Source organism: Macaca thibetana, chromosome 11, assembly GCF_024542745.1.
Source record: "Macaca thibetana thibetana isolate TM-01 chromosome 11, ASM2454274v1, whole genome shotgun sequence".
NCBI lineage: Eukaryota > Metazoa > Chordata > Mammalia > Primates > Cercopithecidae > Macaca > Macaca thibetana.
This window is the reverse complement of record NC_065588.1, coordinates 98,226,744-98,246,690: the sequence shown is the minus strand read 5'-3', so window position 1 is coordinate 98,246,690 and position 19,947 is coordinate 98,226,744. Positions and strand designations below refer to the sequence as shown.

At 43.1% G+C, this 19,947-nt stretch overlaps 1 protein-coding gene across 1 annotated transcript in view; it reads right to left on the bottom strand.

The window, feature by feature from the left end:
* Window positions 1-13,085: 13,085 nt before the first annotated feature.
* The window catches only part of DRAM1 (DNA damage regulated autophagy modulator 1), a 46,190-nt gene continuing 39,328 nt past the window's right edge, over window positions 13,086-19,947 (bottom strand). The window contains exons 6-7 of the mRNA XM_050750235.1: window positions 16,401-16,493; window positions 13,086-15,496 (exon numbers count right to left, since the gene is read on the bottom strand). Of these exons, the coding sequence (XP_050606192.1) occupies window positions 15,452-15,496; window positions 16,401-16,493 (138 nt within the window). The 3' untranslated portion in view covers window positions 13,086-15,451. The remainder of the gene's footprint in view (window positions 15,497-16,400; window positions 16,494-19,947) is intronic.

Genomic DNA, 19,947 nt, shown 5'->3' with positions numbered 1-19,947 from the left:
TAATTTCCTTCAAGGATTAACTCATCTTTTTGGGCTTGAGGAGCTACAACAAGCAACATCTGGTATAGCCTGCAGAGGGATTTTTTTTTTCACCCAAGGAGTTTCAAGTTTCAACATGTGAGCCATCCTGCTGAATAACATCATCGACGGGAAATGGCACGCAGAGACCTTATCTTGTAATGAGAGCTCTGTGTAACACCCCACGGTCATGTTTTGCACCAACTATAATAGATGGTGCAAACTGTAACAGGTTCCTTCTCACTTTGTTTCCTGCCAAAGTGACTGAGTTCCACACTGATGGGGTTGAAATCCCCTTGTGAGTTTCCTCTGGGGCCATTCCATAGCCCAGCCTAGTGTCGTTAATAACACCCTCCCTGTGTTCGTCAGGCCCACGTTTTAATGCCGTCATAGGGAGTCTCTTGGTCAGTTCCTATTATCAGATCCCATCAGTCACTTCCCTGTCTGCCTAGGTCTCTTGGAAAATTCTTGGGACCGTCTCCTTGCTTTTGGTAAATCCTGGCTTCATTCCTCCATGCTGTGTTTTCTGTATTCCCAGCTCTCCCCTTTGCATCCCTTGGGCAAGTCCCACCACCCCTGGAATTCTCTCTGAGGTCAAGATGTTGCAATGTTTTTAAAGGTGAACCAGTATAACAGCTAAAGTTGAGTGTTATGTGTCAGGGATGTATTATTTATAGGGGTGCTATTATCACCCATGACTTACCTGTGAGAAAAATGAGGTTCAGAGTTTGATTGAATTGCCCAAGTACAAGACATAAACCCACATCTGTCTCACACTTAAGACCGTGCTCTTTTTAAGGGATAAAATAGGGACCTAAAGAAAGGTCACGGGAGTCCTGAGTTCCAAGTAGAGGAGGCAGAAGGAAAGAGAAATGAGGGAACTCCAAGAGTGGCAGCTCTGAATTCAAAGGAGAATTTTGAGACATAGTCAACTACGTCTAAAGCTAGAACAGGTTTGAGAATACAGACACCACTGGCATGAAGATGCCTATTGGCAAATCTTTTGAACAAAGATTTCATTAATGGGTCTGGAAGAGGTTATTAGGAAGGGGGTAAAATGATACAGATGGCAAACAAAAGCAAAGAGCAGCCACATAGATGGTGGAATGAAGCAGGAGAGTATCCACTAAATTGAAAACTCTGGGGCAGGTCCCAGAAACTGTGTTTTAACAAACCCTCCAGGTGATTCTGATGCACACTAAAGTTTGCAAACCGCTACTACAGAACCGTGTTTCTCACCTTGGCTGCGCACTGAAATCACCTGAAATAATAATGCTTCCATCTGACTTTCTGAAATTCTCATTTAATCACTCCAGGCAACGGGGTTTTTAAAAAACTCTCCAGGTGATTCTAATGTACAGCCAGAGTTGAAAACTGCTGCTGTACAGGGAGAAGACAGCTGAGGGTGTGCAATCAAAGAGGAGGTAGAAGGGCTATAACAGCATCTGCCATGCACAGCTGTGGCTGTGCCAGGCAATGTGCTAAGGCTGGGCATTTCGAGCTTCAGTGGGCAGGCATAAGGATCACCAACAAGCTCCCAGGTGCTTTCAGGCATTGCTTCAAGGAATCCTCATGACAAGTCTACAAGGCAGGTGCCAGCATTATTCCCACTTTACAGATAAGGATACTGAGACACCAAGATGTTGTCTGACTTGACTGGCGCATGACAGAAAGGAAGTGGTAGGTCTTGAGAGTTAGATCTTGACTCCAAAGTACTTATTCTTTAAAAATTTATGATAAAATATACAAAACATAAAATTTACCACTTTAACCATTTTAAAGTATTTACAATTTCATGGCTTTCACAATGTTGTACAACTATCCATTTCCAGGAAGTTTTCAGCATCCCAAACAGAAACTCTTATCCATTAAGCAGTAACTCCCCATCTCCCCCTGTCCCCAGCCCCTGGTAACTTCTATTCTGCTTTTCCTTTATGAATCAAAGTAATCATTCTTAATCACTATGTTTCAGGATTGGCTCAAAGATGAGATGGAGGTATCAAATTTGATCAAATTTTTCCTTGAATTGATGGCATGTCTGAGCTAAGTGAGGCCACCATCAGCAATTTGCTCCCAAAATATGGAACAACTTGTAACTTTCCCCAAACAGCACATCCTCTTTTGCCTATGTGCCAAAGCACATGCCAATTTGTCCAGGACATGTGCCTCTTCCCTTCTCGCCTTCATTTAGCAAACTCCATCTTCTCCAAGTCCCTTGCCAGGCATGACCACTCCTGGGGATCTGAATCAAGTGCTTCAACTAGCGTGGTCCCATAGACCAGGACTTCAAAAATTGACATTCACGCCAATCACCTAGGGATCTTGTTAAAATGCAGATTCGGATTTACTGAGTCCGGCTTGGGGCATTAAGATTAAGATTCTGCATTTCTTTCTTTCTTCAGACACAGAGTCTCCCTTTGTTGCCCAGGCTGGAGCACAGTGGTACAATCATAGCTCATTGAAGCCTTAAACTCCTAGGCTCAAGCCATCCATTCTGCTGCCTTAACTCTCAAATGACTAGGACTACAGATGTGTGCCACCACCCCAGCTAATTTTTTTTTTTTTTTTTTTGAGAGATGGGGTCTTGGTATGTTACCCAGGCAGGCCTCAATTTCTTGGCCTGAAGTGATGCTCCCACCTCGGCCTCCCAAAGCTGAGATTACAGATTTGAAGCACTGCCGTAGGACCTAGATTCTGCATTTCTACAGCGCTCCCAAGTGATGGTCATGCTCCTGGTTCCTGGACAACACCCTGAATACTGAGGCCATAGGTTGCAGTGCTTTGCCATGGTACATATTGCTACAGCATTCCTTGACTGTTTCTCTACTCCACTATAAATATCTTGAGGGCAAAAACTCATCTTATTATATTCCTGGAGTCTAACATTGTACCACCCACAGTGACAATAAATGTGAATAGAACAATAGCTAAAAGAGCAAACAGGCTGGAAGGCTAGAAGGGACCAGATCTGTGAGGAACCTCATAAGCCACGCTAAGGAATTTGAAATGTATCATGACATTATGGGCAGATACTGAAGGGTTTGAAAAGGGTGATAGATCAAATGTTTATGTGCAGTGTGTAAGACACATTGGAAAGGACTAAGATTGAAGTCAAGGAAACAGTAGCAAGCTACTACACTAGTCTAAGCAAATAATTTTGAAGGCCTGAACTAAGGCAGTGATAGTAGGGAGAATGTAGTGAGAAGAGGATTCAAGACCATAGGCATGGGTTGACCATATATCCCCATTTGCTTCAGACAGTTTACCCTGGGTATAATTAGTGTCCCCTTTGCTCCCCAAGATGCCCTAATTTAGATGATAATTATCTATTCTTACTGTACATGAGAGCCTTTTGTTTTTTCTTTTGAGATGGAGTCTCACTCTGTTGCCCAGGTTGGAGTGCAGTGGTGCAATCTCGGCTCACTGCAACCTCTGCCTCCAGCATTCAAGCGATTTTCCTGCCTCAGCCTCCCCAGTAGTTGGGATTAGAGGCATGTGCCACCACACCGGTCAATTTTTCTATTTGTAGTAGAGACAGGGTTTCACCATGTTGTCCAGGCTGGTCTTGAACTCCTGACCTCAAGTGATCCACCAGCCTGGGCCTCCCAAAGTGCTGTGATTGCAAGCGTGAGCCACCGCACCCAGCCAGGAGACAATGTTAACAGAATATGGGGCGTGGGCTTTAAGCAAAGTGAGATGTCTAGGATAACGCTCATGTTTCTGTCCTGGGTGACTCAACAGATGGTAACATCATCGACCAAGCTAGGCAATCCAGGAGAAAAAGCAGTAGGAGAAGTTTCTCTTTAAAATAAAAATATTTAAGTTAAGGAGCCATTGCAAGGTATTAAGTAAATTATGGTACACAGCATGACAAGAAATTTCAAAAGCAGCACAGATGGCCGAAGTCTGGAACATGGATGGAAGGTATCACCAAGTGAAAACATCCTCCCTCCCTGGTGCTCTGAATCAAATTAATTTCAGAGCAACGAGGAAACCCTCCCCATGTGCTATTCAGACCAACTGCGGCTGGGCTGTCACAAAGGCCAACAAATTCCGAGTTTTGTTTCTCACTGCTTATTCTCTTCCCTTCAGGTCATTGCTGTGAATGCTCCAAACAACTGGATCAATTTGACTGCGGTCATCGAGACAGTCAATATAAAGATACACCAAGCCAAGGCCAGGTTGGGTCTGAAGACCACATCACCTGGTTCAACTGTCCTGAGTCAAAGGTCAGTAACACCAAAATGTTCTACCACATTTATAAGCCTCCTGACTCAAGATTCTTACTAATCTCTACTCATATTTGCCAACATCTCAGCTTTTTTTTTCTCCTGCCTACAACATGTCAACAACGAGGTAATTATTTAATAAATCTCAGAACATACCTTTGCTGCTTCTGGCCGGAGACGCAGGGTTTTCCCGGTTTCAATTTCAAGGTGGCTCTTACTTAAGGGTCCAAATGCAGTCAAGCGGAAGAATAAATTCACCTGCTAGAGCCTTTTAAGGGAACTTTAAAACAAAACTGTAGCTTTTCAAGTATTAAAAGGAAATGAAAGACTGAACTAAGCTCAGTATTCATTTTAATACTCACGTTAAAGGTTATGTTTGCAGCTGTCAAAGCACTGGCCAATTCTAAATACATCACTCTTCACCTTAAATCAGATGTCTTAGGTGGTACCCGGAACCTGCTACTCTGGGCTGACCCTGAGTAAAAGGATTGTTAAAGAAGGTGAAGTTGGTCTTCCAGGCTTTGCTGTCACTCGTGCTGATAATTAGCCTGACGAGCAAGGGAGAGCAAGAGAGCTAGAACCCAGGAGCCAGAGTCCCCACCACCTCCTGCTGCTGCTTCAGCTCCAAGAAGGCTAATTTACGTGCTGCTGATCTGATATCAAATCCACACATGTGACAAGACTGAGGGCTGAGGAAAACCCGATTCAAAAAGGAACTGAACAGATCTTTCTCCAAAGAAGATATATGGGTGACCAATAAGCACATGAAAAAAATGCCCAACATCACTAATTCTTAGGGAAGTGCAAACCAAAATACTATAAGATACCACCTCACACCCATTAGGAAGGCTACTAGCCAAAAAAATGGAAAATATGTCAGGTGCTGTGGTTTGTGCCTGTAATCCCAGCTACTTGAGATGCTGAGGCATGAGGATCTCTTGAGCCAAGGAATTGGAGGCCAGCCTGGGTAATATACCAAGACCCTCAAATCTAAAATAAATAAATAAATAAATAGGAAAAAACAAATGTTGGCGAGGATGTGAAGAAATTAGAACCCTTGTGTACTGTTGGTGGGACTGTAAAATGGTACCACTCCTATGGAAAACAGTATGGTGGTTCCTCAAAAAATTAAAAATAGAATTTCCATATGATCCAGCAATCCCGCTTCTTGGTATATACCCAGAAGATTTTAAAGCAGGGTCTCAAAGAAATATTTGTACACACAAGTTTTTAGCAGCATTATTCACAATGTGGAAGCAACTGAAGTGTCCATCAACAGATTATTGGTAAACAAAGTGTGGTATAAATATACAATGGAATCTTACTAAGCCTTAATATGGAAAAAATTCCAACACATGCTACAACATGGATGGTATTGAGACATTACACTAAATGAAATAAGCCAGTCACAAAAGGAGAAAGGCTGTATGATTCCACTTATATGAGGTATCTAGAATAGTCAAAATAATAGAGCCAGAAAGTAGAATAATGGTTGCCAGGGCCTGGGGCAAGGGGGAATCAGGAGTTACTGTTCAATAGGCACAGAGTTTCGGTTTTACAAGATTAAAAGGGTTCTGGAGATGGATGGTGGTGATGGTTGCACAACATTATTAATGTATTCAAAATTACTGAACTGCACACTTAAAAATGGCTACAATGATCAGGTGTGGTGGCTCACGCCTATAATCTCAACACTTTAGGAGGTCCAGACAAAAGGATCTCTTGAGTCCAGGAGTTTGAGACCAGCCTAAGCAACATAGTGAGACCCTGTTGCTACAAAAAATACAAAAAGTAGCCAAGCATGGTGGTACACACCTGTAGTCCCAGCTACTTGGGAGGCTGAGGTGGAAGGATCACTTGAGCCCAGAGGTTGAGGCTGCAGTGAGCCAAGATCACACCACTGCACTCCAGTCTGGGAGACAGAGTGAGACCTGTCTCAAAAAAAAAAAAATTGCCAAGATGATAAAGTTTATGTTATATTTTACCGCAGTAAAATAATGGTCACCAACAGTGTTCAAAAATAATAATAAATTAAAATAACTTTTTAAAAAAGTGAGCTCTGAGGACTTCTTTTACCCAGCCCTGTGGTAGCCTAGATGCTCCTTTCCCTGGGCCTCACCATGACTTCTCCTTTGGGAAGTCCACACAGACGGAAGACAACCCCCAGTCCCTCTTACTGCACCATCCAGAAGCAAAAGACACCAGGAGTTGAGAGTCCTAAGAATCCACACCTCACAGCCACCAGAGCCTGAATCGTACCGAAAGCCTGCTGCACCCGTCTCACTGCCCAGTGGAATCCTTGGCCTCTTCAGTGCTCTTCCTCGGGTTGTGGTGGATGCAGGAGAACTGATATGGCTTGGCTGTGTCCCCACCTGAAATCTCATCTTGAATTGTAATAATCCCCACGTGTCAAGGGGGTGACCAGGTGGAGATAATTGAATCATGAGGACGGTTTCCCCATACTGTTCTTGTGATAGTGAGTTCACACGAGATGTGGGGGTTTTATAAGGGGCACCCCCCCTTTGCTCGGCTCTCCTTCTCTCTCTTGCTGCCATGTGAAGAAGGATATGTTTGCTTCCTCTTTCGCCATGATTATAAGTTTCCTGAGGCCTCCCTAGCCATGTGAAACTGTAAACCAATTAAAGCTCTTTTCTTTATAAATTACCCAGTCTCCAGTATGTCTTTATTAGCAGCGTGAAAACGGACTCATACAAGAACTGATCCCCATTCCCACCAAAGACCAGGTGTATCATATAGACCCTCTCTTACTGTTTCTACTCCTGATTCCTATCACCTGCCCCTACCCCCACAAGTCTTAGATGCCCAGAGTTCAACCAGGACCTGCCCTTTTGAAGTGGCAGTCCAAACATTTCACCCATTTTTCTAAACTTGCCAGCTTAAGGGTTTCATTTCTCAAGGCCTTATATTATATAACCCTAGAAAAGCTGACAAATTAATTCATACTCATAAGACAGTGACTAAGAATCACACTGTCAGCATGGCAAAGGTTGACAGTAGGAGTCACAGTCCTGGGTTTGGTTCTAGCCCCATCATTTGGTATCTGGTGACAACCTCACTACACCTTAATTTCCTCATTAAAAAAATAGGGTTAACTATGAGGAAATGCCCTCACAGTGTCTGATACAGGAAATAATCAGTATTAACAGAACCTAAGTGATCATGTAAGCAGATAAAGAAATATCCCTAGTTTTAGGTGAAAGTCCGTGAATACCTGGTTCTGAAAAAGCTATGATGCCTCCCCATAGGTAATTCCAAATGATATTTTCTTTTTCCAAATGACGTAAAGGATACATTTAAGCAAACTTAAAGCTGATTATTTCCAAGTCCATTTTGAAGTTTCTCAAAGGTAAAGAATCTTTCCTCTCTCTCTCTGACTACTGCATTGCTGGTGTCCCCCACTCATTGGGTCATTCTGCACTGACCACCAAGCTACAAGGTCAGGGAGGATTAAAAGTTCTGTGGGTTGCCCCGGTGTTCTGTCCTGGATCACTTTGCCAGAAAGGAGAAGAGAATATTGTGCTTAATTGTTGATGTCTATAAAAATACAATCGTCTCCAGCTGGGCATGGTGGCTCACGCCTGTAATCCCAGCACTTTGGGAGGCCGAAGTGGGCGGATCATGAGGTCAAGAGATCAAGACCATCCTAGCCAACATGGTGAAACCCGGTCTCTACTAAAAATACAAAAATTAGCTGGGCGTGTTGGCACATGCCTGTAGTCCCAGCTACTCAGGAGACTGAGGCAGGAGAATTACTTGAACCTGAGAGGTGGAGGTTGCAGTGAGCCAAGCTCGCACCATTGCACTTTAGCCTCACGACAGAGCGAGACTCCGCCTCAAAATTTAAAACAAACAAACAAACAAAACAACAACAAAAATACAATCTCCTCAAAAGATAGGAAAGAAGTATAAGACAAGTAATGGACTTCAGAGAGATACCAAAAAGGAAAAGTGAGTACAAACTGAAAGAGGCATTGACAAAATTTTGCAACTAGTTGCAAAAGTTTGCAATGTCATAATGAAAAACCCAAGTGAACTGGAGACACTCTTGCCCATAAAGAAGACATGTCAGGGTTGTGGTAGGAGGCAGAAGACAGGTGAGTTCTGCTGTCATCAGAAAGAGGAGCACACAGTCTTGCACTCCCTGCAGTAGGTGGTTACATAAAAGAGGGAACAGAAGGGGTGTTTGTAGAAGGCCTGTGACCAAGTTGGCAGGCCTCTGTCCCACACCATCTACTGCAGAATCCACATTTGCACTTGATCTACAGTCATGGATGACGGAGTCACCAAGGAAACGTGACCTTATATTCAGCATCCTCAGGTTAGGAGAAAATGTGTGTAATCAGAAAGATTCCTGGCTTGTCCGAGTGCACTGGTGTTTACAACTAATTGTTCACAACCAGTTACAGATATCTTTATTTTAGTTTAGTTTTCTCTATAGCCTAGACTGGAGTGCAGTGGCACAATCTCTGCTCACCGCAACCTCTGCCTCCCCAGGCTCAAGTGATCCTCCTCCCTTGCCTTCTGAGTAGCTGAGACCACAGCTTGCACCACCATTCTTGGCTAATTTTTTTGTAGAGATGGGGTCTTGCTATGTTGCTCAGGCTGGTCTTGAACTCCTAGACTCAAGTGATCTATCCACCTCAGCCTCCCAAAGTGTGGGATCACAGGCATGAGCCTCCATGCCCAGCCCAGTTACAGATTTTTGTCTTCCTTCTCCACTCCCACTGCTGCACTTGACCAGTCTTTAAAAAAAAAAAAAAAAAAAAAAAAGGAAAAGAAAAAGAAAGAAAGAAGGAAGAAAAAGAAAGGAGAAAAAAAGAAGAAAGAATGAAAGGAAGAAAGAAGAAAAAGGAAAAAAGATTCCCAATAAAAATATTCAAGTGAAAAGGTTCTAAAGGCAAGATAACATTTGCAAAATAACAGATGGATTTCCCAACATCCCACTCACTGGAATTTCTCCTAGAGATTTCCTTGCACATGTGTGACATGATGTATGTACAAAGGCATCTACTTGTAATTGCAAAAATTTGGAAACCATGTAATTGCTCATCAAATAGGGAACTTGTTAAATAAATGATGGCACAGCCATACAATGGAATACTGTACAGGTATAAAACAAAGCAAATTAACCTTAAAAATGAGGGAGATCTCTATGCATTGATAAAGGAAACATCTCCAAGATACATTGCTATGTCAAAAAAGACTCAAAACCGGTTGTACAGTATACTATATTTGGGATAAAAATGAAAAGGGAAACATGTTAAAATATTTGTTTTGGCTTGTATTTTCATAAAAATCTGATAAAAAGTGGATATCTAGGCTGAGCACAGTGGCTGACACCTGTAATCTCAGCACTTTGGGAGGCCAAGGCAGGCGGATCACTTGAGGTCAGGAGTTTGAGACCAACCTCACCAACATGGTGAAACCCTATCTTGACTAAAATACAAAAGTTAGCTGGGCATGGTGGTGGGCACCTGTAATCCCAGCTACTCAGGAGGCTGCGGCAGGAAGAACTGCTTGAACCCAGGAGGCATAGGTCGCAGTAAGTGGAGATCATGCTACTGCACTGCATGATCATCATGCACAGGAAGACTCTGTCTCAAAAAAAAAAAAAAAAAAAAAAAAAGGCCGGGCGCGGTGGCTCAAGCCTGTAATCCCAGCACTTTGGGAGGCCGAGACGGGCGGATCACGAGGTCAGGAGATCGAGACCATCCTGGCTAACACCGTGAAACCCCGTCTCTACTAAAAATACAAAAAAAACTAGCCGGGCGAGGTGGCGGGCGCCTGTAGTCCCAGCTACTCGGGAGGCTGAGGCAGGAGAATGGCGTAAACCCGGGAGGCGGAGCTTGCAGTGAGCTGAGATCCGGCCACTGCACTCCAGCCCGGGCTACAGAGCAAGACTCCGTCTCAAAAAAAAAAAAAAAAAAAAAAAAAAGAAGTGGACATCTGCAAGGAGAGAGTGAATTAATTGAGTAAATGCAGGTAGGGAAAAGCAAAAAGGCTTTTCACAGTATACCTTTTCATATTGTTTTGAGTTTTGAATTGTGAAAATATTACTCAAATTTTTTGAAATAAAAACAAATGGTTCACAGGGTGAGGATTGTGAGTGGGGGCAGCTGAATCCACTTATGTAAAAATGATCTTTCCTCTGAAGGCAAGTCTGTACTGAAAAAAGAAAACTGCAAAAGAAAAAAAAATGAAATAAAAATGACTCCAGATGATAGTAGTTTACTGTATTTTCATATTAGGGGAACTCTTGTGTATCTGTTATCAGTCAGGACTCTTACAGGTCTAATCATCTGTAATCTAACTCCAGTTTATTGAAGTTAGAGACTTTTATCAACTCATGTAACTGAGACATCCAGAGGTGGAACTGGCCTTGAGGATGGTGGGGCACAGAGCAGTGCTTGTTGCTGAGGAACTACCTAAACCTCAGGCTTTCTGGGCACCCTGCACCACCTTGTCTTAAACCACAAGACAGACTATTGACATCTTCTTCAGTATTTTCCAAGCATGGACTTTGGCGGTCACTGCCAACTCCAATATGGGTCTGGAAACCTGCTACCCTTCATTTTAGAAGATGAATCTGGGGCCAGGCACAGTGGCTCACGCCTGTAATCCTAGCACTTTGGGGAGCCGAGGTGGGTGGATCACCTGGGGTCGGGAGTTCGAGACCAGCCTGGCCAACATGGTGAAACCCCGTCTCTACTACAAATACAAAACTTAGCTGGGTGTGGTGGCATGCGCCTGTAATTCCAGCTACTTGGGAGGCTGAGGCAGGAGAATCGCTTGAACCCAGGAAGCGAAGGTTGCTGTGAGCCGAGATCACGCCATTGCACTCCAGCCTGGGCGACAAGAGCGAGACTCCATCTAAAAAAAAAAAAAAAAGAAAAGAATAGAAGATGAATCTGCTGGGAGTGACCAAGGAGAGTCAGAAAATTCCACTCCAGGGCTTGAGGCTGTGGTTGCTCTCTTGTGCAACAGACATGATGCAGATGCATGACGTTCTGGACTGGAGAATGTGGGGCATTCAGAGCCAGACCAAGAGTATGTGTGTGGGGAGACGGCTGGGCTTACTGGCTTGCCAGAATCAGGCAGTGGGAGAGAATGGGATACCACTTATCTTCCTCCCACTGCCCTTTCCTCATTCCAGGCCCAAACACCAGACTAGTATGTCTCCAACTGAGTAAAAATGGGAACATGGGACAATGCCACATGTAAGGGATGTTAGGAAACCCAAACACAGCACAACACTGATGCACTTAATTTGGTTTATAAAATGCAATTTCTGTGGAATCCTCTGTGTTAGCGTTAAAAAAAAAAAAAAAAAAAAAAAAAAAGACCCACTTGATTAGAAATCAGGAAAACTGATTCTAAGTAAGAGAGACTAAATAATAAAACAACTTTTAAAAAATATAAACATAACTTTGGAGTTAACATAAGGTTTTTGTATTATCTAAATGGCTTATTTACTTTCAAATTTGAAAAGGTTATTAGCAAGTATACTTTGGTTTACTGTGAAGCGAGTTAGGTTGGCTTTTGGGCGGGGTATGAAGGGAAAAGGGGTTTTAATTCCACAGTGGAATCTGCTTTTTGTCTGTTAGAGACCCATTTCCACCCCTTTCTTCTGAGAAACAACTTTCACTCACCATCAGCCCGCTAGTTTTGGTGGTGTTGACCCCTCCCTGCTCCAGGGGTGAACATGTGATTCATATCTCACCAATCAGAGCCTCAGACCTCCCAATGGCATGTGATCTAAGCCAGCCAATCAGAGACAAGTCATGGGCATGTGGTTGGAACTGTTGAGAAGTCCTTTCTTTCCCCCTCTTTTTCTGGATGATGTGTGTCTGGAGGTTGTAGATGCCCTCTCACTTCCACCAGGGGAAAGCCTGCTTGAGAATGAAGCCAGCTGAGAGGAGGAAAGAGAAGATGGAGTCCTAATGGCACATTTAGATCCAGCCACCCATAAAGCCAGTTCCACTCCTGAATGTCTCAGTTACTTGAGGCAATATAGATTCCCTTTTCCTCTTCTTGTTGGATTTCTGATTCCCTTTTCTCCTTCTTGTTGGATTTCTGATCTCTTCATCTCTCAATCTTGACTGACATAAACTTCTGATGCTAACGTTTGAGAATCTACGAAGATGAACCAATCGTGCCCACATGGAAAACTACATGACTTAAGAAAGCATAAGGTTTAAATCGTAATCATACCTTTATGAAGTCCAAATGGATCTGTAGTCCCAGCACTTTGGGAGGCCGAGGCGGGCGGATCATGAGATCAGGAGATCAAGACCATCCTGGCTAACACGGTGAAACCCCGTCTCTACTAAAATACAAAAAATTAGCCGGGCGTGGTGGCAGACGCCTGTAGTCCCAGCTACTCGAGAGGCTGAGGCAAGAGAATGGCTTGAACCCGGGAGGCGGAGGCTGCAGTGAGCCTAGATTGCGCCACTGCACTCCAACCTGGGCAACAGGACGAGACTCAAAAAAAAAAAAAAAAAAAAAAAAAAAATTAAAATAAATATTTCATTTCATTTAACTCTTTCAGCCATGAGGTCCAAGGAAATGCAAGTTCATGGAAATTAGAAATAATACCAAAATGTGAATAAGACCAGGTTTAGAGGTCACATGGAATCTGCTGAATATGGTTGTCTGGAGTGATTTTCTGGCCTTCTCAGTTTGCCAAGACAGGTGTACATTTGGTCTAGCTCATGTAGCAATGTCTGTGGTAACTGTCCAGGTTGAAGATAGTTGTCATAGAATGGGGATGTCCAAACAACTGAAATGTTTACACTACACAAAGAAAAACAGTCAACATTACCAGGCGATGCAGACTATTTGTTTATTAAGAAACTAACTAGTAAAGCAGAGTAAATCCCATTCTATATTATAGCACTACAAACATCCTTAGTCATTCCTTCCTTCCTTCATTCATTCATTTGTTCATGCATGCATGCATTCAGTGAGTATTTCGTAAGCACCTACAGTGTACCAGGAGGCACTGTGTTCATTGTGGCATTACAAAGATAAAGATCAAGGCACACTCTGCCCTCAAGGAGCTCCCAATCTAATTGTGCAGAGAGATGTGAAAATGAAGCATGAATATCCATCGTGAGGAGTACTGAGAACAAAAGTCTGCTCGAAGTGAGGCAGAACCATGGATTCATTCCACCACAGGTCCCATGGGAAAGGTATGTGGCATTTCTATTCCTCTTCAGAATAATGAATGCTTGACATAGCGTTCGTCACTGTCTTTCAGTTCCAGTGTTACAAAGGGGATCCCCAGCATTACAACAAGTCACAGTGAACCCAGAAATGATTAGCATTCTATTTATTTATTTATTTATTTGAGACAGGGTCTTGCTCTGTTGCCCAGACTGGAGTGCACTGACATGGCTCACTGCAGCCTCAACCTCCTGGGCTCAGGTGATCCTCCCACCTCAGCCTCCCAAGTAACTGGGACTCCAGGCACATGCCACCACACCTGGCTAATTTTTGTATTTTTGTTGTAGGGATTTTGCCACGTTTCCCAGTCTGGACTCAAAGTCCCAGGCTCAAGCAATCCTCTTGCCTGGGCCTCCCTAAGTGCTGGGATTACAGGTGTGAGCCACCACACCCAGCCAGCATTCTTAATGTTTGCTTACAAAAGTGTTTCTCTGTCAAACTCTTCCATTCACTTAAAGAAAACCATTTATGGTGCATCTTAAAGAAAGCATCCTTACGTTTGCCTTTTATTGCCAGATTTCTCTACTCAGCCTTATTAAAGGGCCTACATGGCAGTGGTAGGGGTGCGGGACGTGTTCTAACAACATATGCTAAACACGTAGAGGGGAGACAGCTTGCCATTGCAGAGGTACCTGACTGCCACTGAGCCTCACCCCTATACTCACCCAACAAATAGTTAATGAGGAGCTACCCCCAACTCCTACACCCCCATGCCCTCTGAAGCTGTCTACATGGGCTGCTCTGCCCTTGGCATGTGCCCTTGAGGGCTGATCCCACTTGGCCACACATGGGTTTATGCTCTAGGGTCTTTGAAAGACAGAATTCCTGCTCTTCACCTTTCAGGCCTAAGCCGTAACATTTCAAGGGCTGCTTCCTCCTCTGGAATAACTTGCTTTTTATTGGCCATTCATGATTTGGGTGAAAAGACGGAGTCTGTAGTTCTTGCTTAATACAATGGGCTTGACTCATATTTCCTATAGTGTTGAGGGACATCCAGTCACAGGCATGAAAAGGAGGAGCATATAAATAGCACCCTCACCCAGAAGTTCTTCTTGGCTGCCCCTTTCTCCTTTCTCCTTGTCTCGCTCTTGGGCCTTTGTTCTCTTTGCCACATTTACTGGCATGAAATGAATTTGAGATGTGAGTTTCAGTTCTGAGTCAGACTACATATCAAGTTGTGCCCAAAACAATAAAGGGTGGCTTTCACCTGACTTACTGAAACCATTCCACCTGTAATTACACTCACTACAAATGGCCAGTTAGCAGCGAGAGCAAAAGGTGTGGCCTCATGAGCAGGGAGAAACAAGGTGGGTGGCAGATTTCCAAAACCAAGGTCTTCCATATTCACTTAGAGTTACTGTACATGGTGGTATAAAGGCCTCTCAGTTGAAGCACTTTGCTTAGTTAGGCTAAAAATCAGTATCTTAGTGTTAATGTATTAACTAAATTTTTATGATTTGGGTATATGATCTTTATAAATTGAATTTTATAAATGCTCTTATGATAAAAAAATTATACAGTTCATTCATTAAGAATAAAATTTACAAATGAATATCCCGATTTCACTTTGTAACAAATGTACTGAACCTAAATTACTCATTTAATGTATTTCCATAAATCGCACACAAATTAAAAAAAACGACAGAATCTGTACAAAAATAAGAGCTCTCCATTTTTTTGTAACACCTTATTTTTTCTGTATATGAATTTGTTAATATAAAAAAATCTACTTAGAAAATTATAAAAACATCACTACAGTGTCGTAAGGCTGTACATTCTCTAGGAAACACATCTTTAGAAATAGTACAACTATTAGGAACTCTTAACGAAATTCAAGTCCTGGATGTGCTGCAGATGCATCCCAATAATCAGGGCGGCCTCAAAACCCTGTCTGTCCTCTGTAGCACTTCTAGAAATGTCCTGCAACATTCACTGAGTGAGATCAAATTCTTCTTTCTTCAAAGATCACCATTGATTTCTGTGGATATCCTTAGGGTGACACTCTATTTTAAAAAATGAAAGAAAAAGGTTTAAAAGAAGTTAAATAATCCCAGCGTTGACGATGACATTTCCAACAGCTTTGCACCACCTAAGGAATGATCTCACTATGGTTTGTGCTATCCTTGAGTCAGGTCCTAAACAATTTTCTTGGCTATCTATATCCTTTGAGCTAATAATTCACTTGTCTCAAAATGTAAGATTTTTCCTGTGGACAAATCTGATGTAGTCCCATCTTCTATCTGCTTTGGGAATATTTTTTGAAGAACACTTTTATTTTTTATTTATTCATTTATTTATTTATTTTGAGACAGAGTCTCGCTCTTGTTGCCCAGGCTGGAGTGCAATGGTATGATCTCAGCTCACCGCAACCTCCGCCTCCCGGGTTCAGGTGATTCTCCTGCCTCAGCCTCCTGAGTAGCTGGGAATACAGGCATGTGCCACCACCCCCAGCTAATTTTGTATTTTTAGTAGAGATGGGGTTTCTCCATGTTGGTCGGGCTGCTCTCGAACTCCCGACCTCAGGTGATCCGCCTGCCTAAGCCTCCCAAAGTGCTGGGATTACAGACATGAACCACCGCATCCGGCATACTTTTATTTTTTAAAAAGATATATTTACTTTCTATTATTTGGAACTAGTAAATGAGACCTCCTAAAAGAAAACAAGCAGGATTTATGACTATTAACATCAAACAGCAGAGGACATATGAAAATCTCATTGGTGGGAGAGCTATTAAAGATGCTTCCCATTGGGAAGAAGCTAATACATGAAGTTGCACAATCCTTACATATTTTTGTCAAACACATTAAAAAGAAAGTGCTCTTTTTAAAAATGCAAAATGTCTTCTGCAAATTTGTACAAATCCTAATTGTCAGCAATTTAAAACATTTGAATTGATAAACACTTACCTGGAAATCTTGGATGAAAGTTAGGAAGTAGAAAATAAAACCAAAGGCCACTGTCCATTCACAGATCGCACTCACTACGTGATATACATAATCCTAATGCCAATAAAAAAGAAACAGAATTTAGCCTAAAAGACTCCCTTTTATGTACATACTGAAATACAATGAGGAGGTTCAACCAAAGGAAAAAGCTGTCCAGTGAGCATAAGTCAGAACTTGGAGGATATAAGGTAAGCACAACCATGTTACTAAGTGTCAGGGCACCTGCCCACTGAGAATGCGAAGGCAGATATTCCAAAGTTCTTTCTGGCTCCCACAAACTCTCGTTTTAAGATTAGTTTACCATTTCAAAAGGCAGACTAAGGACTACAAAATGGCTGAGACTGGGAAGCAAATTTGGACACAACAGAAGAAAGAACTTCCCATACAAGGCATGACTTGGTCTCCCTCCGCTGAGAATCCCTAAATGTAAGGGCATGCTTAACTAGCACTCTCGCGGTTGCTCCAGAGAATGTGTGTACACATCTAGGTGAACCTGGCCAACTAGTCCCCTAGGTTTTGTGTTTCCCTGTTTATATAGAAATGATCATTCAGAAAATAGTTCTGCTTAATATCATAAGGTAAATACAGCTACAAAGAAACTGCTAATAATGGACATCCACAGGTATATAGAAATGATCATTCAGAAAATAGTTCTGCTTAATATCATAAGGTAAATACAGCTACAAAGAAACTGCTAATAATGGACATCCACAGGTTAACTGCATATCTTCTTGGAGTCAAGAATGAGAGAATGGAAGCCAAGGAGAATGGCTTCAATCAGATGGTCCAAACTCAGTTGCCTATGGAGGCCAGAAAATTAGCAATAATAAATAAAACTGGTGGTTGTGAAAAGAGAGGGAAGTTAGGGAGCCCACGCCTCATCAGCTCAATTCCATGAGAAAATAATACACTACTGCTGCTTTCAAAGAGGTTTAAAAAAAAAAAAAAACAAAAAAAAACACCGTGTGTCTGTCTGTGTGTGCTATCTCCTGATTTTTCAGTGCTGGAAACTAATTTTGAAACTCTGTTGCAGTGGCTCACACCTGTAATCTCAGCACTTCAGAAGGCTGAGTCAGGAAGATCACTTGAGCCCAGGAGTTTGAAACCAGCCTGGGCAACATAACGAGACAAAAAATAATTAGCTGCGTGTGGTGGCCTGTGCCTGCTGTCCCAGCTACCGGAGGCTGAACTGGGGGGATCACTTGAGCCTGGGGGATAGAGGTTGCAGTGAACCATGATTGCGTCACTCTACTCCCACCTGGGTGACAGAGCGAGACTCTATCTCAAAAAAAAAAAAAAAACAAAATAAGAATAAATAAAACTCGGGCCGGGCGCGGTGGCTCAAGCCTGTAATCCCAGCACTTTGGGAGGCCGAGGCGGGTGGATCACGAGGTCAGGAGATCGAGACTATCCTGGCTAACATGGTGAAACCCCGTCTCTACTAAAAATACAAAAAACTAGCCGGGCGTGGTGGCGGGCGCCTGTAGTCTCAGCTACTTGGGAGGCTGAGGCGGGAGAATGGCGTGAACCCGGGAGGCGGAGCTTGCAGTGAGCCGAGATCACGCCACTGCACTCTAGCCTGGGAGACAGAGCGAGACTCCGTCTCAAAAAAAAAAAAAAAAAAAAAAAAAACAAAATAAGAATAAATAAAACTTTAAGTCAAAAATGCACGTCTGCATTCTGATGTTAGCTCACATGCCAAATGAGGCCTGGGGACTGTCAGTGTGCCCTCTCTGATTTCCTACATCACTTTCTGCTTTGCTGAAACGAGGAGCTACCCCTAACTCCCTAAACCCCCATGCCCTCCGAAGCTGTCTACACGGGCTGCTCTGCCCTTGGCATGTGCCCTTGAGGGCTGATCCCACTGCTGCTCTGCCCCAAACTGCTGTAGGCTGCAAGGGTGAGTAACGTGCTGGATCACAGGGCAGTTCCATGGTTGACAGTTGTTTTCTTTGATCCTGTTTTCATCCAGACAGATCTAGAGGAGGCACACCAAGCCCTCCAAGCATCACTCTTCACTCTCCTTGTCATGGTCACATCCACCTACTGTTCTCATGCTAGGTCACAGTGAGGAGAACCTGACCAGCCTACAGTAGGAGGTAGAGAACAGAGGCTTCCTCCTTTTGGTACCAGTACCAGGGGACCTGCCCCATCCCGTATCATTCCTGAACAAGGAAAATGGCTTCTAAAAATAAAGGCAGAACTTTGGGGGGAATTTCTTAAGTGTGATATTAATGAAAGTACATGGAACCAAGAATCCTGAATGCAGGCAAAGCCCTAATATCCTTGCTATGTGAAATGAGACAGTGATATTATAATTATCACCCCCCCCACCACCACCACCAAGTAAGTCACTGCACATAAATGCGCTGTGAAAGCTGTAAAGCACTACACAGAAGTCTGGGGCAGTACCTAAATGATTATTCAGTGAATTAATGTAAAGGGATTTTTTTTACATTCTTTGATATTAGGAACAGAAGGAAATGCAAGAGTGGCACAGTCATTTATGGAGTGAACAGAAAACCATGTACTTTTCACATTTTTAAGATAGAAAGTGGAATATAACAGATTTTTAACTGCCTGGAAATAAACTTCGTAAGCCCTGTCTGGCAGCGGGTTTGTGGTAGAAGGTCTCCCCCGAGTGGCTGAAAAGTAAAGTACACCTGAGCTGCTCCGCTACGCGGTCTCACTTTCGGAAAGAGGTTCTCACCAATGGAAAGAGGAACTGAACCCCCTTCGTATGATGGGGCTAATTCCCCACATACAAGACCAAAAAAAAAAAAAAAGCTGCCTTTTGTCTAGGTCTAACCTATTGGCTAATTTGACCATTTTAAGGTTACATTTTAAAGAAGCCCTTTTTTAATCTTTTTCTTTCTTTCTTTTTTTTTTTTTTGAGATGGAGTCTCACTCTTGTTGCTCAGGCTGGAGAGCATTAGCATGACCTCAGCTCACTGCAACCTCCAACTCTCCAACTCCTGGGCACAAGCGATTCTCCTGCCTCAGCCTCCCAAGTAGCTGGGACTACAGATGTGTGCCACCACACCTGTCTAATTTTTTTTTTTTTTTTTTTTTTTAGTAGAGACAGGGTTTCACCATATTGGGCAGGCTAGTCTTGAACTCTGACCTCAAGTGATCCACCTGCCTCGGCCTCCCAAAGTGCTGGGATTACAGGCATAAGCCACCGTGCCCAGCCAAGAAGCATTATTTGATCTCTTGTCTGGATCATTCTCTTCCTCACCATCTTCTGTCTCTCTCTTGTCTTGGCAGGCTTCCATCACCTGCCAGAGTTCTCCTTCTTTGGAAATCCTGCTGTCCCCTCTAGCCACCCTGGTGTTTCTCCTTTACCTCTTGCCTCCAGTCCAGAACAGGACTCAATAAACATTTGGTTGACAGCTGAATGAATGAACCATCCCTCTCACTATTTAACTTCTTGCCATTGACTTCTAACCTTGGCATTTTACTGAAACTACTTTTTGACAAGCATCACTGACTCCCTTATTGCCCAAAT